Source organism: Patella vulgata, chromosome 7 (genome assembly GCF_932274485.2).
Source record: "Patella vulgata chromosome 7, xgPatVulg1.2, whole genome shotgun sequence".
Classification (NCBI taxonomy): Eukaryota; Metazoa; Mollusca; class Gastropoda; family Patellidae; genus Patella; species Patella vulgata.
The window spans coordinates 23328261-23350153 of record NC_065885.2 but is presented as its reverse complement, the minus strand read 5'-3'; the positions used below and the strand labels follow the sequence as shown (position 1 = coordinate 23350153).

Sequence of the window (21893 nt, the reverse complement as noted above, 5' to 3'; positions counted from 1 at the left end):
ACCAATGAAATTGATTAGCTCTGCTTAGTTTCAGCTCGAAATATTAATCATTGAACTCAGTCAAAACATTCACCTAATTAACATCTACATCAAGTTTAAACATTCTACCTCAATTAAAAGCAGAGTTGTTATATCGCTCCTTAGCCTAAGCCGGAAATTCTCACCGTCGAACTTAGTCAAGATAATGATATAATGAATCTTTATTCCGAGTTTCAGCGCTCTCACTTCATTATAACCAAAGTTGTCGTGCCCCAAGGCATCAACCAATCAGATTGCTTATCTCTACTTACCGCAAGCAGACAATGTTCATCATCGAACTCCATCAAGGCATTCACCTAATGAACGCCTACACCAAGTTTGAACATTCTACCTCATTTAGAAGGAGAATTATTGTGTTCCAAAGTCTCAACCAATCAAATTCCATTGCTCTGCTTACCCTCTGCAGAAAATGTTCATTATCGAACTTAGTCTCGGCCAACCAAATTGCTTATCGTTCTGCTTACCCTGAGCAGAAATTGTCCATTATCGAACTTAGTCGAGGTATTGATGTAATGAAACTATACACCAAGTTTCATCACTCTCACCTAATTAGAACTAAAGTTATCGTGTCCCAAAGCATCAACCAATCAAATTGCTTATCTCTGCTTACCCTAAGCAGAAAATGCTTATCTTCGAACTCATTGACCTAATAAACACCTACACCAAGTTTGAACATTCTAGCTCAATTAGAAAGAGGGTTATTGTGTCCCAAAAAGTGTGACAGACAGACGGACGAACCCATTTTAATAGTCTCCGCTGCTTTCTTCGAAAGGCGCGGGGGACAATAAGATGAAACTAGGATTATAATTGATTATAACGTAAATGAACCAGGAGAGTTCTGGAAAATTCATTTCTTTGATGAAGTTTGTAGTTGAAATATGGATTTTTTGCCCCGCCCTTCCCCAAGATTCAAATGAAAGTATAGCCTATAAATTGTTTGTTAAATTGGAAAGGCATGAATGGATGGATTAGGTTTAATCTTCTACTTTTCTGCTCTAAAGGATAATCAGAGGCGGATCCAAGGGGGGGAGGGGCGTGCGCCCCCCCCCCCTTATTTTCGACAGTTCCCTTTTTTACTACTGAAAGTGCCTTTTCTCAGACCCAAATATGTCCGTTCCCAACCTGTTGCGGGGATCCCAAATGACTCAAACCATCGACTCATACACACCAGTCTGGTCTAATTAATGCTTCCACTTTCAAACGAATTCTTGTGGTTTTATATAGCTGACGGTGCCCTAATCCTATAGAGTGTTCATGTGTGCACAGTACAAGTTACAAGGCTTAAATAGTGAAGTGGCTTGGGAATAGATTCGTCTTTTTTCCCATCATAATGCCTCGCTCGCCATGACAATTTTCGAGTCGCATGTTCAACAGGCTTTTTTGCTCGGTTTTAAGGCTTTCCGAACGTTTACTTAGACGAAAATATCAGCCAAATAGCTCTTAAAATGGCTGCAGATGCAAGGAAATGACGGATAATTTTCTTTTGGGGAGCCCCCCCCCCCCTTAAACAAAAAAACCCTCTCAGCGGCGTGCCCCGTCTCCGCGGTCAGTGCCCTCATTTTGCGGCGCCCCCCCTTTTCAAAAATCCTAGATCCGCCCCTGATAATGATGCCACCTGCTGTATGGGTGGCTACGAGGGACATTTTGCCCGGACAACAATTTAATTCCAACTTTCAAGGGCACATCGAGGGACCTTAATCTAATCGTACCACCCGACTGACTAGACCTAGACGTTGTCCCTTGCCAGGTCCACCGTCCAGCACTACTGACAGGATGAATCATATAAAGAGAAAGCCAAAATAATAAAATCAACCAGAGATTTACACAGTTTAGTCCGGGGAACAACTAATTCCATGCCAAAATAAGAAGTACCCACGGCCACTGAGTGATGTTACAAACATTCCATGATGTTCCCATATGAATTTTCTGCACCAAGAATCCACATTGAACGGCCCAAACCTCACTTGTGAACTCAATTTGTGGCAAAACGACCCGGAAACTATCAAAGAGTTACGGTTCTTGATCGTGACGAAGGCATCAACCGGAAGTTACACTTCGCCACGTTTCCTGAAACACAAAGTAGAAATTTAGATAATTTGGATTTTCTTGGCCATTATTACAACATTTATCAACATATTTTACATTAGTTGAGAGATAGTTACATATTAAACAACCAGCTAAGTTGGCTGAATTGTATCTAGGTGTACTGCGACGATGGTAAGTTTAAAAAAACATCACAAATATTGCCAATTTTTTGTGTTAACCGGTTGACGTTTATTTTCTTCGTTACTTCAAAATGTTTACTTACACCAATTCAACATTAAAGTAGCTAAGGCTATAAGTCAATATGATCCAAAGCCTTACATGTTGAAAACACAAATTGGCGCAGTATGTTGATCCGGCTACTTAGGTTTAGGGTTAGTAGTGGAAGTCAAAAGTAGCCGGGTCAACGTACCAGGCCCACAAACAAATTATTTGTCAATTCAAATCAACATTGACATACATTGATGTTGTAATCTTACCGGAAAAAGGTAGGCTTCTAATATTCAATATTTAAGACAAAATACACATTTTACTACCTTTCGTGTACCATAGTGCGTTTCAGCGTCATTGTGTGCAATGGGAGGCAACTCGTCATTGCGCTTAATTAATTCGACGCTCTTCGGTTTCTGAGTTACTTTATTCGCCGCAAGCACACTCCCGGCTTTTCCCGCCCGCTAAAAACGAAATTTTTCTTCTCTATTAAGAGTTTAAGATTGGAAATAATTACTAGTTAAAGCAATTAAGTGAAATGGCAACGCATCGAAAAAGGCTCTTGCCGGGAAGACTGGAGATTTTATTGTGGGTGACATGCAGGAAAGTGTCACTTCTACCCCTTCAAACATTTCTGCCGGTAGCGGTTGAAACGGTGACGCCATATCTTATCTGGAGAGCATGGGCAATAGATTGGTATAACCAGACGCTAGAAATTGGCATTCGGTTGAGACTCATGCCGTATTTCACTGGACATAACTGATTTGAAATTAGAGTCAAAACGGAAACAATTGAATGAAAATCAATTTATATACAATCAGATTACATTATTATATGCGTTGCGACCCATTTGGGTCAATTTATAGGTCCCAAATGTTAGCGATTTAGCTCCTTTAAGCTTAGGGAAGAACTACTATAATTTATTCCATAAATAAGGCGGATATTATCCTATCTTTGTAACACATTTAAAACAACAAAATGTCGGCCTGTAATTATGCAATTTTCGCCAAAAAATTTTAATTTTGTAAGTTCGTTATTATAATTGTTTAATTAAAGGAGCTAAATCGCTAATATTTGGGACTTAAAAATTGACACAAATGGGTCGCAACCCATAGATATATGATAATGTTATATGAATGTGTATAAACTAATTTACATTAATCGTTTCTGTTTTTACTGTATTTTCTAATCAGTAAAGTTATAGGCCTTTTCGGTGAAAAACGCCAGAAGGCTCAATTAAATGGCAATCTCTAGCGCCTGGTTCCAATCTAAACCGATAGTATATCTTGTGCATGCTCTCCAGATAAGAATATGGCGTCATCATTTGACATGACTTGTGGAATATGGTTAGCCTCGTTCTTCGAGCCTCTTGTTAGGTGCTGAAACGCATTACTCGGTACACGATTTGTGTACCAATGGTAAAATGTTTATTTTGTCTTAAATGTTGGATATCAGAAGCTCATCTTTCCCGGTAAGATCACAACATCAATGTTGATTTAAAATGACAAATAGTTTGTGTTTTCAATGTCGAAAACTGTCTGAACATTCCTATTTTTTAAACAAATTTCTTCGAATATGAACACACTATGTAACTTTGGATATTATAAACTTACCTGTGTGTATGAAATCAACTCCGGTTAAATAAAATCCATTGTGCAATTAAATATCCCAACGAATAAAAAAGTTCTCTCTTGAAAAACTTGACGTGTTTGCTTATATTTTCGACTGAGTACGAGACAACACTGCTTTCGTCACATGTTAGGCATAACCAATGAGGCTGTTGCAGGGGTGGTTTAACTTTGACAGACAGTTTGACAACCACGACGTGTTGCAATGAAAACAAAAGATTTATATGGAAACCATTGATGGCCAGTCTACCAAATTTATTCACAATGAAAATATCAATGATTGCATGGATACTCGTAAAAATTAAGTCATATATAAACTAAAACTTTCCTACATCACTACATTACATGTATTTTTATATTATAGATATTTTAACAAACAACATGGGTACAATTTTAAAGCCCATTAAATGAATGTCATTATTTTTATGCTGCAATGGCGCATTTGTGTTCAAAAGAAAATTCTCCCATCCAACTAATCAAATAATTAAAACCAAATATTTCAAAAGAAAATCTATAAAGAGGGATTTTACTAGAAGGTAAAAAGATGGTAACAAAATAAAGAGATACAGGCAGTTATATGTGTGAACGCCCAAACTCAAAACCGAGCTGAGACTGATAGCTTATGCCTTGAATTGTCATAAAATCATAAATGTACCGAAAACCGTTTCGATGTGGCATGCTGTCACCCCTTTATACTAAATGATCGGGCTCCATTTTGGTATTGCCTGAATGTTGAATGTAATTATTCTGTTTCAGTCACGTAAAAGACATAAGCTTATCCAATTAATCTTTTAAAAGATTCTTTTAAGAACAGCAAAAGGTCAATCAACACTCAATACAGAGCTACCTTTTTAGTAAAACCTATATGAACTAATGTTCACCGTGATCGGTTAATCAAGCGTGTGTACTATTGGATAAAACAAAAACAACTTATGAGTAAAAAAAACTGATTTATTCCATACGATTAACATGTGTACGAGTCAACTATTTGTTGTGGACGACATAACCAATTTTCTGTGAACAAGTCAACCAATGGTTATGGATGAGTAAACTAGCTTCCATATAACAGCATCGACAATTGAATAATTACAGATGATTCTTTTAATTTATGATATTTTATGTTTCAGGTTTCTGTATTGAATACAATTGACACTGCCCATGAGGACATGGTGGTACGTACCTCTCTGTACATGTACTTAATACTTTTTATACGCCCACATTTTCATGTGGACATATATTGTCGTCGCTCCTGTCTGTCACAATTCTTATCTGATTTTGACAAAATTTGAAATATAGGTTTATCTCCAAAAGATCTCGGTTGCTTTCGATATTGGCATGTATTGGACCAAGACTTCATGGATTATGGCCCCTGATTGTACGAAAAATTACGTTTTTAGCTTGTGGACCCATTAGAGGTCACAATTTTCTTCTGATTTTGATGAAACCTGAAATGTAAGTTTATAACCCAAAGATATCGGTTCCTTTCGATATTTGTGCATATCGGATCGTAACTTCCTGAATTAACGCATATCGGACCGTAACTTCCTGAATTATGGCACCTGATTGTTTGAAAAATCACATTTTTAGCTTGCGGATTCTCTAGAATTTTTTTTCCAATTTTAAAAACTGTTAAATATTTCCCCATTCAACCGTAATGAAGGTTGAATTCGAATTTCTGGAAAATCGAAATAAACTGCCTGACAAAATGGCCGCTCTTTCTACACAAATTGTGTAAAAGTATGCAATACGAAGGTTGTGGACCCTCTAGATGTCACAATTTTTTTCCAATTCTGATGAAACTTAAAACATAACTTTATATCCCAAAGATCTCAGTCCCTTTTGATATTTGCGCTTTTCAGACCATAACTTTCTGGATTATTGCCCCTGATTGTACAAAAAATCATTTTTGTTTTTAGTTTGTTCTCTATCCATCTCTTGCAAAATGTGGGCATATCCTGCCTGGCAGCCGCTGGTTATATAAACCAGGGCCCTTATTCACGAAAACTTAAACTAAGTTATAACCAAAATTTTAAGAAATACTGCAACTTCATTGGATATATGCAAATTGATTTTACTGGTCAGCCAATCGAATTGCAGTATTTCTTAAAATTTCGATTGTATCTTAGTTTAAGTTTTCGTGAATAAGGGCCCAGAAGTTTAGCCCTATTCATTTTATTTTGAGCAAAAAATTTGGTTTTTCAAAAAACAGATACATAGATAGAAATTTTGGATAATTACTGTATTACTAAAAGTGGAGTTTTGATTGAAGTTACTTTCCATGATAATTTCAAAATGCAGGCATGTGGTAAATTATAACGAAGCTGTATGTAGAATAAATGTTTTGCTTTGTAGGTACATGTAACAGAATGTCTATATAATATATTTTTTTTTACGTATGTAATATTAATATGTTTTATTTTCAGCATGATGCTCAGTTAGATTATTATGGTACAAAATTAGCCACCTGTTCATCAGATAGATCAATCAAAGTTTTTGATGTGAGAAATGGACAACAAACATTAATATCAGATCTCACAGGGTAGGATATTCTCATCACATTTTTTATATATGCTATTGATAGATTTTGTCCTACAGAATATATCTCTTGTAGAGCAATAGGTTGGATTTACTTCCTTTGTGATTTGATTAGGTAGATATAGATAAAAAATTTCAGATCTCTATTCTAGAGAGCAAGGAAATATAGATCTATTTATAATTTTCAGACATGAAGGACCAGTATGGCAGTTAGCCTGGGCACATCCTATGTTTGGTAGCACACTGGCATCATGTGGTTATGATAGAAAAGTTATTATTTGGAAAGAGACTAATGGTACCTGGGCTAAACTTTATGAATATTCGAATCACGATTCTTCAGGTATGTACATATGTAAACAGCCCTTCAAATATTTTTGTACACCTACGTTTAATATGGACATATATTATCATCAGTTTAATCTTTCAACAGTTTCCTGTGAAAACTGTATGGGTTGCAGGGATTATTCAATTTTAAAGATTTGGAGAGATTGTTTTCAGAGGCATGATGGGGAACCTTTTTGATATTCAGAATAATTTGAAAGAATCACATTGAATTTGAGAATTAGGATGTTAATTTTGCTATGGGTCTCATGTTATTTATTTTCCTGAAATTTAATTAATTTCAAATTTTGTTTATTTTCAGTAAATTCAGTAGCTTTTGCACCTCATGAATTTGGTTTATTGTTAGCATGTGGTAGTTCAGATGGAACAATCTCTATTTTATCAAGTACAGGTAAATATTTGTTGTTTTTTTTTCCACGAGTTATCTTTGAGAGAAAGATATTAGTTGATGCAGTATCAGTAGTTGTTAAAGATGTATTTCCCATTGTAAATTAATACATGTACATGATGAATTGATTGCCTAGATATACATGTATAATGTACTAATCCGATGGGGGTTTATTTTTACTTATAGGTGATGGCACCTGGGATTCTAAAAAAATTAATAATGCACATTCTGTAAGTAAAGATTATATATTTTAATTAGTTTTAATAAAATTTAGTATTAATCTTGGAATGATTACTGTTTCGATTCAGACTTTCATGTATATTGCCATTCATGAAATGTGTGCTTACTCTATCTGTTGATTGTTTTTAGATTTTGTAGATTGGATTGTTGATTATTTTTAGGTATTTGTAGATTGGTTTGTTGATTATTTTTTGTATTTGTAGATTGGATGTAATGCTGTAAGTTGGGCTCCAGCTGTTACACCTAATGCTTTATTTGATACAGGAAATAGACCACCTACAGTCAAACGTATCGTATCAGGTGGCTGCGATAATCTTGTCAAAATATGGAGGTAAATGTTAATTTTGTATAACTGATTTCCTCAATGCCCCAACTGTCAAAAAAAAAAAATGTTCATTTGTCAGTAGGCATTTCCATGGGCCATGGTGAAATACTCTGGGCTAAAATGGGCCTGAAAGAATATGATATTCATGTTAGTTGTTACAGAACTCTTGACAGTTTGAATTTGATAAGACTGCTGATATGGCAACATTTTCTCACATACACTAGTATGTTAACTCTCATAATGGCCGTAGTTTTTATGTTGAAGAAGTGTTAAACACCCATTCTATTCCCAACTGACCACATATTCAATTTCACTTTAAATTTATACATGACATTATATCATACGCCTTTTAATTACTTGTGCCTGTAATTTTCTAATGTAATGTTTCTGTCAAGGGTGTACTATTCATCTCGTTCATTGTTTAAATTGATCTATTTTTTATTTGACTTTAGAGAAGAAGATGGTCAATGGATAGAAGAACAGAAACTAGAAGGTCACAGTGATTGGGTGCGTGATGTAGCTTGGGCTCCATCTATAGGTTTACCAAAAAGTATAATAGCTACTTGTTCTCAGGTTAGTAGAATTAAATGGTCATAGTTTTTCTCTGTTTAGAGACATACAGACTTTGTAATTAATACATTTGAATTTTTCCGCACACTTATAATGTTTTGATCCCTACTTCATTTCACAAAAATGGTTACTTGTAAAGGTTTTTTCCTTCAATGTGCCTACATTTATATTTCTTGCAGCACCTAGTATGATACAGTGTTTGGGAAATTCCCCCTTTTCTTTAGTTGCTTCTCTTACTTTTAGTTTGTTTTTTATTTTGAGTGAAGTCTGGATCACAGCGCAGTGGCTAGCCCCCGGATCCATTCCCTTGATCTGATTTAAGCAAATGGTTTGCGCATGCGTGCTGTATCATAAGGGTTATCTTTGAGTCAACTGGTGTGGTTTTGATTGCCCGGTTGTATGTGACAAGGAGTAACCTCGTGGGTTTTCTCTGGGTCTGCCGGTTTCCTGCCACTGCTAAAGACCCCTACACGCAAGCGAATTATTGAAATAAAATTGAACTATATGTTAGTCCCGAAATGACCTAGTTTGTGTCGAGTGGATGTTAAACCTCATTTATCTCTCCTAGGATGCTAATGTCATCATCTGATAAAGATTTTATCATGTTAATGAGTCCGAAAAAGAAATTTTAAATGTCCTGCATTGTCATGTATTTCTCTTCATAATAATAGAAATGTAATTATATATGGTATGTGATTAAATTGCAGGATTGTCGAGTTATAATATGGACCAATGATGGAACTAGTAATACCTGGTCATCAAAAGTTTTACAGAAATTTAATGATGTTGTGTGGCATGTTAGTTGGAGCATCACAGGAAATATACTGGCTGTATCAGGGGGGGATAACAAGGTCAGTCCTGAAAGACATTTGTACACCAGTAACAGACCCATACATTTCCTTAATCTGGTAGTAGTACATCGGTCATTAGAAGTATAACATACATGCAGTGATGGGATTTTGCCTGTATATTCCGGACTTGTCCGAATCTTTTTTCCAAACGCCCAAAATTGTCCGACTGGGAATATGCCCAATCGGACATCAAGACACGGTGAATAATATTCAAAATTCCGAAACTAATATAGTTTACTGAGTGTATAACTACCACTCAACCAGATTATCGTCGATAATACGCTGGATTGATTAGGTAATTAAGTGATCGACGTATTTATCGTGTTATACGGTCTATAACCCTACCTTGATTAACTACTTAATCTGCCTTGATTGACTGACTTAATCCTTTATCGGACAATTCATCAATCTAATCTTAAACGGAAGCCATTGTTTGCCCTTTGTCGGACTATTCATCAATCCATTATAATTTTAATCTTCGTTTGTTAACCTCGTGGTTTCTGCATTGACGGACATTTTAATCGCATTGATGTGAGCCGACAATATGTATAAACTAGTCATAGAAGTCACATATTGTAAGAGTATATAACGCCCAGATCAATAGACAGTCATTATAATTCGTCTGCTATATCACTTCGGTGGAAGCGAGCATTAAATAAAGCTATTTCACACACACATATATCCGAAAAATATTAGACATTTCTAGCACGCTTTTACAGCACTCGGGAAACCTCGGCAGATTCCGTTACTCTACATCTAGCTTCGGCTGCATGACGGTAAGTGATATGTACCTACGAACTTGCCGGTTTTAGAAAGAAGTTATCAAAATTGCGTCGTTCAAAGCGTATTTAGAATTTTCAGAGTTGTCCTTGTTTGAAGAAAATCTGATTAGGTACATATCACTTACCGTCATACAGCGGGGCTGTTTGTAGAGTAACGGAATCTGCCGAGGTTTGCCGAGTGCTATACCGGTATTAGAAATCTCGCGAGACGTGTGAAATTATGAAATGAATACATGACTAAATTCACGCTTCTAATGTCGAAGAAAAGGTTTTATTTTGATGGCATATTCTCGGATTTACGATCATATTTTGAATGGGGTTTATGTTTTTAAATAAAGAAATAAGTAACCTAGGCAATGTTGACGAATATGTCGATTGAAATAGTGTAAGTACTTAATTGTTTTAGACGATAGCGCGTGCTAGCGATTATTTAGCGGATGGTGTCATTCCTCGGGATATCATATTCTTACCCTCTGTACATAAGTCGTAACGGAGTTTAAGACGAATGCCGGACTTCTGCTGAAAAATGTAGCGACTTATGATCCGAAAATACTGTAATTTTGGAAGAATTTGAAACAGTACAGATCGGCACGCTTTCATTCTATCGTATTACGAATTTTGTAGGAATATTACTGACATAAATTTGAATACCGTACGGGAATTAGATATGAAAAATAACGAGGTGCACCTATTTTACATTACGGACGAATTTGAATATTTTGTTTACATGTGATTTTTGTGTGTGGTCTAAAAACTGCCATTTTAAATAACGATAAGAGTTATGTCCCTTTATTTTCGGTAAAAATGTCCAACAAGAAAAATTTTGAAATCCCATCACTGCATACATGTATATCATTTTCGTCTAGAAACGAGTCAGTCTTTCGTGGAGTATTTAAAACCACAAGCACTGGTAACATAGAAAATCACTTTCAAAAATAACATTAAAACTGAGATTAAGTGTAAAGTATATTACGTTTATGTTCTTGAAGAGATTATCAAGGTCAGGCACAAATAACTCATCTGAAACCGATTCTCTGTCAGTAGATACATTTGTATTATAGTTTTATTCTATATGATTTTATACTAATATTATTAAAGCACTTTCGAACATGGTTTCCCCCTTGTCAGTGGTGTAGGGCAGAGGGCCTGCCAAAGACACCTGTCTAGTTGTTCAGATGGGACAAAAAACCAAGGTCCTGTGTATACATTGGCGTGCACATAAAAGATCCCTTGGCAGTTGGAATTTGATATAGGACATAGTGCTGCTGCCCGGGCAAAATTTCCCGCATAGCACCCTATGGCGTATGCCCATCTTCATTAGCTCAGTAGGAGCAGAATTTCATTTACTTTAGAGCACTTTATCATAGGTTCTGTTCTGTATTTTTCCTGTTAAGAAGAAAGTCATATTCTCTGATTCTCGTTAAAAACTTCAGATGACCAATTTCTTCATATTTTTTTCAAGGTGAGCTTATGGAAGGAATCAACTGAAGGCCAGTGGGTCTGTATAAGTGATGTCAATAAAGGTCAAGGACAGATTTCTGAAGGACAAAGAACACTACAATGAAATTGTTAGATGTATAAATCGTAAATTCATAACATCATCTATAGATTTATAAGATAAAATCTTGTATTGAGAAAAGCCATATATTTCAATTTCAGTCTCCTTAAAAACTTGATCATTCAAGCAAAAACAGTTAGTTACTATACAACAATTTATTGCCATTGTATGGGGATGGGGGCGGGGAAGAGATCTCATTTTATTTACAAGTAATTTGATGGAATACTAGGTTGAGTTGCTTGCAATTAAGCAGCAAGGTGTAGTTTTATGATAAGAGAGACCTATTTGTTTTGTAATGTTTCAGATTGTACAAAATTGTAAAGCAATGAATTAAGGGGAAAGATTGAATTTGATTGTATTTGTAGAAATGTGAAAAAAAATACAGTTTATTTATAATTACCATATTCAATGTCATAGCTGCCCAGGCCTTACAAAAATTTTCAAAATATTTTGATAGGTTTTGGTGAAACATTCAAAATATTTGATATGTTTTTGTCAAACACTCAAAAGAAGTGTTCAATTTTAATAGACCTCATTGAACATTTTCCACAATAACTTGTTCAGAAACTGAGCATCAAAATCATTTCATGATTGCAGCAACTAATGAACTTCAAACTTTAAGTTCTAAGTACTGTTAGGTGAAAACAGAGGGTTGCTTATTTTAGTTCAAAGAAAAGATTTAAGTTGGGCATTTTATTACATTGAATATAGTAAATAGAGATTTTGAGTTTACAGTGAAATACTAGTTATTTGTTATGTTAAGTGTCAATTCATTTAGATACAATATATATCTCCTGTAAATAGAAAATGGTAAAAAGTAATTCTTTATTCAGTGATTGTATGAATCTAATATAATCCATCTAATATTCTTTAAATAAAATCTTTTTTGATCTAAATAATCTCAAGCATGGAGTCAGATATTTCAAAATGCAACAGAATTAAGATAGAAGTATAATTTTTACACCAACTTATTAATTATATTATGGTTTGCTATTTCTTCTCTGCCTATTAAAAGTTATAGTGGTAATCAACTTGACTTTATTGTTATACTATCTTTTAACAGTTCATGTATTTCTATCGACTTTCAAATATTATTCTTGTAAATTATCATAAATGTTTATGTATATAAAACTAAATAAATATTACTACTAAATACTCCGGCATTGCTTTCATTGTCATTTATTATTATCAGTGAAGTTTTTTTTTATAAGCTACAAGAATATGTTATGTTAAAATGGCCTTTATGGAAATCTTTCTTAGAAAAGTGTGATGTACAGATTTATAGAAGGTTTAAAAGTTCCAGTTTACTAAATATTAAATTCTGATAACTGTATGCCACCTTTACATTAAATAATCTGGTCAGTTTGAAAATATATTTTATTACATGTAAGTTAAAAGACATTTAGCTTTCTCTTAATTCGAATCTGACCAAGAATTCTTTACTGTTTTTTCCATGTTCCTGGTTTCATTTTTCAAGATTTACGTTGATCTTTGCATTACAGACCCTGTAAGTCCTCAGTCATTGCAGAAAAATAGGGTGTTAAACCCCATTTCAATACTAATAATCAGTTAATATGGTAGAAACTGATCTTGTTTCACGTTCATGTATCTGGTTAAGGAATCCTGTTAACTAACAATCAGTTAACATGGTAGAAACTGAACTTGTTTCACTTTCCTGTATTTGGGTAAGGAATCTTGTTATGAACTTTTCTGTTTTTTTCTTATTTCCTAAAATAAATTAGTATGGGGTTTAAGTTAAACCATTTAATGTCCTACTTCCCCTCACCAACTGAGCTTATGAAGGGGAATTTTGTCCAGACAGTCTCACTACAGCCTACTTTTATTTCAAATGGTTCTTTCAAACATGCATGCCAACGTGTACACGGGTGCTTGGTTTTCCCTCCCATCCGAAGCCGAACTGCTAGTTATTGTCCTTGCCAGGACCTCTGTCCTGCGGCACTGAAATGTGGAAACCATGCTGGAAAATCCTAGAGGAAAAATAACCCATATATGTATGTTTACGAAAATCAGACCATCATGGATAAACAAAAATATACTGGGAAGTCGACAGATATTTCAGAACTTGAATAATTGAGTACAATCATAATTTATTGAAATTTATTTTAACAACAGTTTAAATAATTCTATCTTACCTCCTGAATCTCTAGAGGAAATTCATTTATATTAGAATAAACACATTCCATACAAAATCTCTTAGTATAAAACAGACTACACTCCTGGAGAATAAAAAAGATTGGTTAACAAGCAACGAGACATACACAACGTTTGTAGTATTCTGAATCAAAGGCAAATAAAAAGGAATATCTGCATCTTGTATAATATAAATAATGCGATGACAAGATTCTATGATATACCGGTAAACAAGGGCACTGACTTGACAAACTTCCGAAATTATTGTTATTCATCCCAATAAATGAAACAAAGAGCATAAATTTAAAGTTGATCAGCAAATGATCACAAAATTCTAAAACTGTCTGGTTTCACTAGTGTGAACAATGCCTACAAATTTCTAATAAATCATGCGAGAGTCATAAATATAGAAATAATTGAAATTCAGTGGATGTCTTCATTTCACTAATCTAAACAAGGCTGTCACCGAAGCATTCACAGTATTGTGTGCATGGGCTTTAACTCCAGAAGCAGCAAATGCAAATTGTTGAAATTCAAATGTCTTTGCCTGGGCTAATCAGAATAAATGAAATGTGGTTTAACATACTAATTTTCAGTCCCATCAGGGCTGATGAAGACATGCAGTATGCTATAAAGCAAATTTTGCTTGGACTGTGTGTATCACTATTATAGTGATAACAGATATCAGTTTAGTAAATTTATCATTTATTTACACCAAGAGCAAAATATAAAACAGCTACATAAATACAACAGAAACTAAACTACACCAGGAACATAAACAATAACATCAACAACGGTACATTAATATAGTACCGGTATATGACTATATTTCATCCATTCCACCCTTCTGTCTGGCAGTGGCTGAACTCAGATGAGCCCATTCGCCGGTCTCTGCTCGTCTCTTTTCCCTGCTCCTTTCTCGTCTGCAGCATCACTTCTCTCCTGTCAGTAAACTGGTGGTTATATACCTTTCAACTGGGTCTACACACATGAGATCATTACTACATGTATATATGACATTTACAAGTTATCTTAATTTCGCTGACTGATATAAATATATACATGTGGAGTTGATAGTCTTTAATTAGTGCGTAGGTGTTTAGATCAAAGTGTATAGTTGAAAAGCCGATATCATATATTATCAAAACCAGCTGGGGTCAATAAGTTCACTGCATCTAAATAATAGTACATATTTTATAAAATAGAAAATTAAGCACTTTGTCACATGTAGCGTTTCTGACTACTAGTTGGCAGGTTCCAATTGTCAATGGTTTTTTTTACGTACAAGCCTTGGTTTTGTGTCCCATCTAAATGACTAGTCGCTGTTTCCTGGTCAGGCCCTTGAGAAGTTTCTCGACCAGCCACTTGAGGGAACTTTCTTGGCCAACATTGAACCTGAGATCCCTGGTTAGTGAACCACCATTGCTCACTAATCTGAATGTGTATAAATTTAAATTTCAAATAATCCAAATGAAATATACTAAACAGCAAAAAAACCATCAGTACGATTTCAAAATCAGAGAGACACTTTAATCAAATCGTTCTAGAAAACAACTTACTAAATGGATCAAAGCAATTTTTTGTGAACAGTATGTTGACACATTAGTGATTAATTCATCACAATTCCAAGACATTACGAGAAGGTTTAAGAGTCTGTACACAGTTTATACATCAGTATCTGGTGTGGCCACCGAGAGTGTCAATAACAGCAGCTCAGCGTCTGTACATGGAGTGGACCAGACGATTGATGAACGCCATTAGCACCAGGAACCACACTCTCAGAAAAGCCTGCGCAATCCATTGGCTGTGTTTGGTCTCGGTACAACGCTGGCCATGTTGACGCCATATTCTGGTGCTGCCATCTGCAGTTGATATGCATTACCGACTCTCATCTGTGAACAGAACAGTTCTCCATTGCCTGTGCCAGTTCTGGTGTTGTTGGGCAAACTGTAGACGTTCACGTCCATGGCGAGGGATGAGGATAGCTCCAAGGTAAGGTCTACGGCAATAGATGTTCTCTCTGGTGAGACATTGGTGCACTGTAGCCTTACTGATGGGTCTTCCGTGTGTTCCCACTGTCTGACGTGCGGTCTTTAGATGCCTGTGTGAAGGGATTCTGCATGTGCTGTCGCACAACATGGCACCCGAAAGCGTTGCTGAAGCCTGTAGATGGTCCGAACACTGACCTGGAAGTGATTGGCAGCGGCTTGGGCAGTGTGGCCAGTGTCGAGTCTTCCAAGCGCCTGGTTCCTCTGAGCTGTTGTGAGTCGTGGCATGCTGCTGATGTTGTAGTGTGAATAATTCAATCAGGTATGGGGGAGCATTTTATAGGCCTGGTCCCGGTGAACAGCATGTGAGCATGAGTTACATGAAAATCATGGAGAACACATTACCATCTCAGAAGTCGGATTGCGTTTTTGAGAACATTTCCTGGGTTCAATTCTGTGTTTGGGAAGGAGTCTTATTGCTCAGGTAAAGTTGGAGATGTGGTCACAAATATACAATAAAAACATTTGGCAAGTTTTATGCAATGCGTCTATTCAGAATAGCATACCAATCTGACGTTTCTTTTGCTGCTTAGTATAGATAAGTAGATATTTTTTTTTATATTAAGAAATGTAAATAATATTTGGGCTTACCCCTGTTAAACAAACACATTTCTTACATATACTACAATGTGCTCCAAGTATAATCAGGCCTGCATCTGATGTAAATGGATCTTTCATTAGATAGGCTTCTTCTAATAATCTGAAATAAAAATCAAAAAAAGAAATTTGATGAGTCTTTAATTTCATTTTGATGTGCTATAAAGGGAAGCTCTCACCAATATATGGGAAATGGGCTACAGCATGTACAACATACATCACTGATTTAACATTATAATGGAGAAATTAATGGTGGTCTGCATCCATATGCTATTTGGAGTTGTTGCCCTTATACCAAAAACTGAAAAAAATATGTCAAGTTTTCAATACCCAGTCGCAATGTGCAGTTACACTTGACCCGAAGCATAAACAATCGAATGGTGAGAGTTAATTATATAGACTCGCGTAATATTCATCAGCACTTTATATCATTGTGAATAATATATAGGTTTACATACAAAAGAGATTTAACAAAAGATGGTTTGGATCCATAATACTCATAATTCGCTTTGAATTTACAAATGTCACACGAAAACTGTTTCGGGATTTCCTCCTCCATGATACTTTTGTAGACATAGTTGTCAGGCCGCATCCGTACTTGCCAAATAGATTACTTTACGACTTGACATCCAAACCTACGCATTTCGCGCGTTTTATTGAACACGTGTCGTATTATGAATTTGGGTTTGAAAATTAAATCATACCTATCGGTATTTTGTTCTTTTGTTGCTTTTTTTATAATTAAATTCAAATGAATATATCACGGCAATAAACTATGATCATTCATGACATAAATCGTCTAAAAAGTAAGAAAAGAGAAATCATAATATGGACTGTAATAAGGTCCATGATTATATAATATAATCGGCTAGATTACTAGCCTAAAACAGGTACCCTATTATATTGTAAAATGTGTAAGTTGAGATTACAATCTACAGATTATAACAAAGCCAACATGATTGGTAACAAATCCCCTTTGACACACCCATATTTCAAAAATTTCTACCACGTCACAGAGTAGCCTAGGGAGCCACGGTGGCTCAGCACGTAAGATGTTGGCTCGCTAACCTGGAGGTCGTATATGTTTGATCCCCACATTGGCCGGGAAAGTTCATCAGGATTTTCCGGTGTGGTTTCCCCTTGTCAGTGGTGCAGAACAGAGGACCTGGCATCGGACAATGTTGCCTATAGTTCATCAGATAGGATGGAAAACCAAGGTCCCGATCAAGAACACATTGATGTGTAGGCCTACGTAAAAGATCCATTGGCAGTTGGAATTTGACATAAGAGTAGGCCTAGGCTGTAGTGCAGCTGTCCGGGCAAAATTTCCCTCATATGACACTTTATGGCGTATGCCCGTCTTCATTAGCCCAATCGGAGCAGAACAGTAGGGTGTAACTTAAACCCCATTTTCATTTCTGTCACTGTAGGCCTTGTTCCACAGATTATTATCTTTATAATTTTTCATTATTTTTACTGACACTGCACACAACAGTGTGGCAAAGCTCAATTTTATAAATGTATATACAGGGTCAATTCAAGTCCCAGGTTATACTTGTGTTAAGGTTGTGTTGTAGTGGTGTATACTAGTGTTCTTTTTAGTGCCTTAACCTGAGCCCACCTCGATTTAGCACTATAGTGTTTACACCAGTGTCTAAACTAGTTTAATACCAGTGTTAAAGATGGGTTCCCAGAAAAGTATTTATTGGATAGTTATTTCCAATAAAAGTATGGCAATTTTGGTATATATGGAAAGTAGAGATATCCAATCTTACTAGAAAAATACTGGATTCGCCGTAAAACACTTTATGGAGCGTATACAGGACAAAAATGTAAAGGTTCCCCTAATCGACAGCCCGATAATTAGGAATTTCTGCACGCGTGATGTCAAAGGTCACACGTGAACATTGAGCGCTTGATGTACAAGTTGATAAACTTTATGAAGAGTTAGTCGTACAACACTTTCTAAATAAAAATGACGGAAAAAGACGTGGGTAGTGAATAATCCGAGAATTTAATTAAGATTTGATGTTTGTAATAAATAGTAAGCGATTAAAGACAACATCGTCTTATGTATGCAATGAATTCTCCTCTGACTTCCAAGAGAGGTAAGTCACGTGACGTTAACATGACCTGGTTTGATCAAATTTTTATAGCAGGGCATTCCTTCACAATTACAATGTTTGAGAAGGATTTGAAGCAAAATTATGACAAATTAATTAGTTTGAATATGTTTTTAGTCCATATATATATATACCATTAAATCATCCAGTTTGTACGCGGGAATGTATCTTTAACACAGGTGGAAAATAAAACAAAACCTATAAAACTAGTGTTATTTTTAATGTTACACTTTGTTTTGCTTTCAGTCTGTTCTAACATTTTCAGTTCTTTGCATGAACTGGCCAACTAAAATAAAAACACCAAAAGAAAGGTAATTAAGGAAAACTAACCGCTTCCAGGAAGTTAAGTAAATAGAATCTATGTTGAATTTTTGTAGTCTCATTTGATCATTATTCAGTCGAAATTTCCTATCTGAAATTTCTTGTAAATAAGCAGGTCTGCGATCAGCATTTCTTTGTCTTTCGATGTGGGCCATACATGGGTAAAAAAATCATTTTAATCCTTAAAACTAAATCTAAAAGCCTCAAAAGAAATTCAATTCTTGACTTATGCTGTTTCACACCAGTGTTGTAATAAATGACTTGAACTGAGATATTTTTTTTAACCCCAAGGTGTTAGTGTTAGAGTTATTTTTAACAAGTTATTATTATCTAACATTTTTTTATGTAATTAGAAATAATATTGCACAAAGCTCCTTGTCTTTATATTTTTTCATGTACATTTGTTTCTTAAATCCGGGAAACTGATATTGAAAATATAGACAAACTGAGGGGCTCGAGTATAAGTTAGTGTTTGGGTAACACAGATACGACACTGGTGTTCATAAAAGTAGGCTGTAGTGCCACTGACAAGGCAAAATTTCCCTCATAGCACAGTGTATGGCGTATGCCTGTCTTCATTAGCCGAGTCATTGCAGTACAGTAGGATGTTAAAACTCATTTCATTTCATTCCAAATGACATGTTACATTTACCAGTAGAATGTCAATGTCATATGACTAGTAATCAGGAAGAAAGTACTCAATAATCATGTACAAGTATGTACTGATTTAACCAAGCACAGCCAGGATATAATTATAAGTACACTTGGTATTTATTTTTACTTCTTTAATAAATTAATACTTGTAGGTTTGATATATTGTACCATAGTCTGCAGTGCAATGGGAGCCATATCGGAAACTGATAAAGTGTCAGTATAATTGAGACCTTAAAGGGAACATAAGATGAAAATTTTGAAATACGGGTTGCAGAAATTGAGATTTTTCTTAACAATTACAGAGGGGGTTTGCCGAAACATATTACATCAAAACGTATGCAGAGCAAAGCGAGATGCAAATTATTTAAAGAAAAAGGGTTTTAACAGCCGATGATAGACCTTATACATTCATCACTTCATTCAGAATAAAGTAATTGGACTGAAAATTTCAATATATTCACTTTTCATTATCTTTTTTTGAACTATTATAGCAGGAAGAGCTAGTTCTTTATCTAAATCTTACAGAAATTTAATTGACAATATATTATATAAAATGTTATAAAATCTCAAAGGGAACGGTCAATATTTCCTGTATTATATAAAAGCGTGAAAAGTATAGGCCTATATGTATTTGCATATATTAAGCTTCAAAGCACTAGAATAGAGATTCCGCTCCAGATTCTTTCTTTTCTTATATCTTTACCAGGAATGATAGGTGTTTCCAGTGGAAACTTTCCACGTATGTAAAGATGTAACAAATTACACTTTTTAGTCCCCTCTGCTGTGGATTTTTTCTCAGAAAAATCATAAGAAAAGATTAGAAAAATTTAACTTGCTGCACTTGGCAATAATCTGGTTTGCACCAGCTTGCGTTTCATTGCCTAACAACATATCTATAATTTTTATGTGATCTTTTCCACATATTGTCCTTCAATTTCTGAAAATGACAAGAATGGATATACAGTGTGCTTCATGTGTTAACTAGCTTATAGAAATATAAAGTCCACAATAGCTATGATTTACGATGTATGGAGAACTTAGCCACAAACTGTCTCCATCTTTTTTTTCATAACAGGAACATTAATAGTTGGGGTTAAATTAGTACCGGTAATGAAATTAATCAGATGTTTAGACTATATGAGGTATAATTTGACTTAAAGAAAGTGTCACTCTTAAGTACAGTACTTGTGATATTAAGCATGTTGAAATTAGGAAATGATCAATAGGAAGTGGGTGTTAGATTGAGGAATGGTGAATTCAGTTTTATGGGTAACTTCATAATTTGACTTCTACCCAATACCTTATTTGCATAATAAAATTTAGTTAACGATTAGCCTGTGAGATGTTGACGTTTAGTATTAAGATTGGTTGGATATTTTTCTTGGATTAAAATAGTGGAAATAGTTTAAATGTTCCTAATAGGATTAAAGTTATCAGTAATCGAGAATCACCAGAGTTCCTGTTTGAATAAAAACTCTTGATGAGATTATAGTGTAAAGTGTATATTTCTGGTCCCTTGATAATAATCTTTAGATTAAGCTGCGAAGTCTTTTGTTCCTGTTAGGATTAATTCCACTGATAAGAATTACGACACCACTTCCAACATATATCTGTACCAGTTACAGATAATAGTGCTCCCTTTGATTCCTTTAAGTGATAGGAGAGAAGTCTATGTTCATATTCTATACTGGCATCTAGTAGACCTCCAGTGACATTTTTTTTAATGTGTGTCCAGTAGTTATTTTTTAGCATAGCAGGTCTTTCAATGCTTTGTAGTGATTTTGGGAGCTGTATAGACTGTGTGAAGTGGATTATATATATATATTGCTAAAGGATTGCGTTTTTCCTATAGGAATTGTATAGTGAAAGCATACTTGAGGATATTCTAATAAGTCCACTTCGGAAGTGATTATATTGTTTTTATGTAATTGATCAAATTTAGATTTAAAAATGAAAATGATAAAACAGATTTCAATTGTGATTTTTATCTTTGTGTTAACACAATTTTTATTCTCATCTACAACGAGTTCCATGAACAGAAAATTTTGCAATGGAGTAACCAATGTGACATTTTATACAGCATGTAGAGCATGTATTGCTAATGTAGACATTGACTGTCCAGTTAATACAATTAAGCTAACATCGGACCAGGGATTATCTGATTGTTCTTTACTTTTAACAATCAAACAACAATCAGTACGATTACCAGGTTGTAGACATGAATGTCAAAGAGAAGCTTTAACAATGAAATGTTGTGGTGGTTTTTGGGGAGCAGATTGTGATGGTAACTTGTATTTTAGATATCAGTTTTTAAACGCAGCAGAAATATGCATAAGCTGATCAAAATTTAGAAATGCTCAACAATTTATTGCAGAGTAATTCACTGTGCCCTGTTTTATGTTTTCATTCTTTTTTTGTATGCCAAATTATGAATAGTTTGAAAATTGATCACTGAGTTATTGCCCCTGCAGTTGAATCCCTATAAATT

The 21893-nt window shown here is 35.0% G+C and overlaps 3 protein-coding genes across 3 annotated transcripts in view; 2 read left to right on the top strand and 1 right to left on the bottom strand.

Moving 5' to 3' along the window:
• Positions 1–1622: 1622 nt before the first annotated feature.
• LOC126828039 (cysteine-rich DPF motif domain-containing protein 1) lies at positions 1623–16889 on the bottom strand. The gene is made up of 5 exons (XM_050557621.1): positions 16766–16889; positions 16302–16410; positions 14887–15096; positions 13665–13745; positions 1623–2106 (listed from the first exon to the last, which is right to left on the bottom strand). Exons 1-5 carry the CDS (start codon positions 16864–16866, stop codon positions 2077–2079), a joined length of 531 nt encoding a protein of 176 aa, XP_050413578.1. The 5' UTR covers positions 16867–16889; the 3' UTR covers positions 1623–2076.
• On the top strand, positions 2064–12669 carry LOC126827467 (protein SEC13 homolog). The gene is made up of 10 exons (XM_050556821.2): positions 2064–2256; positions 5048–5092; positions 6344–6459; positions 6644–6795; positions 7099–7188; positions 7372–7415; positions 7629–7756; positions 8203–8323; positions 9028–9171; positions 11416–12669. Exons 1-10 carry the CDS (start codon positions 2254–2256, stop codon positions 11515–11517), a joined length of 945 nt encoding a protein of 314 aa, XP_050412778.1. The 5' UTR covers positions 2064–2253; the 3' UTR covers positions 11518–12669.
• A 3878-nt stretch (positions 16890–20767) lies between the features above and the next one.
• Positions 20768–21893, top strand: part of LOC126826678 (stabilin-2) — an 83752-nt gene continuing 82626 nt past the window's right edge. Inside the window, exon 1 of the mRNA XM_050555672.2 lies at positions 20768–21689. Within this exon, the coding sequence (XP_050411629.1) occupies positions 21356–21689 (334 nt within the window). The 5' untranslated portion in view covers positions 20768–21355. The remainder of the gene's footprint in view (positions 21690–21893) is intronic.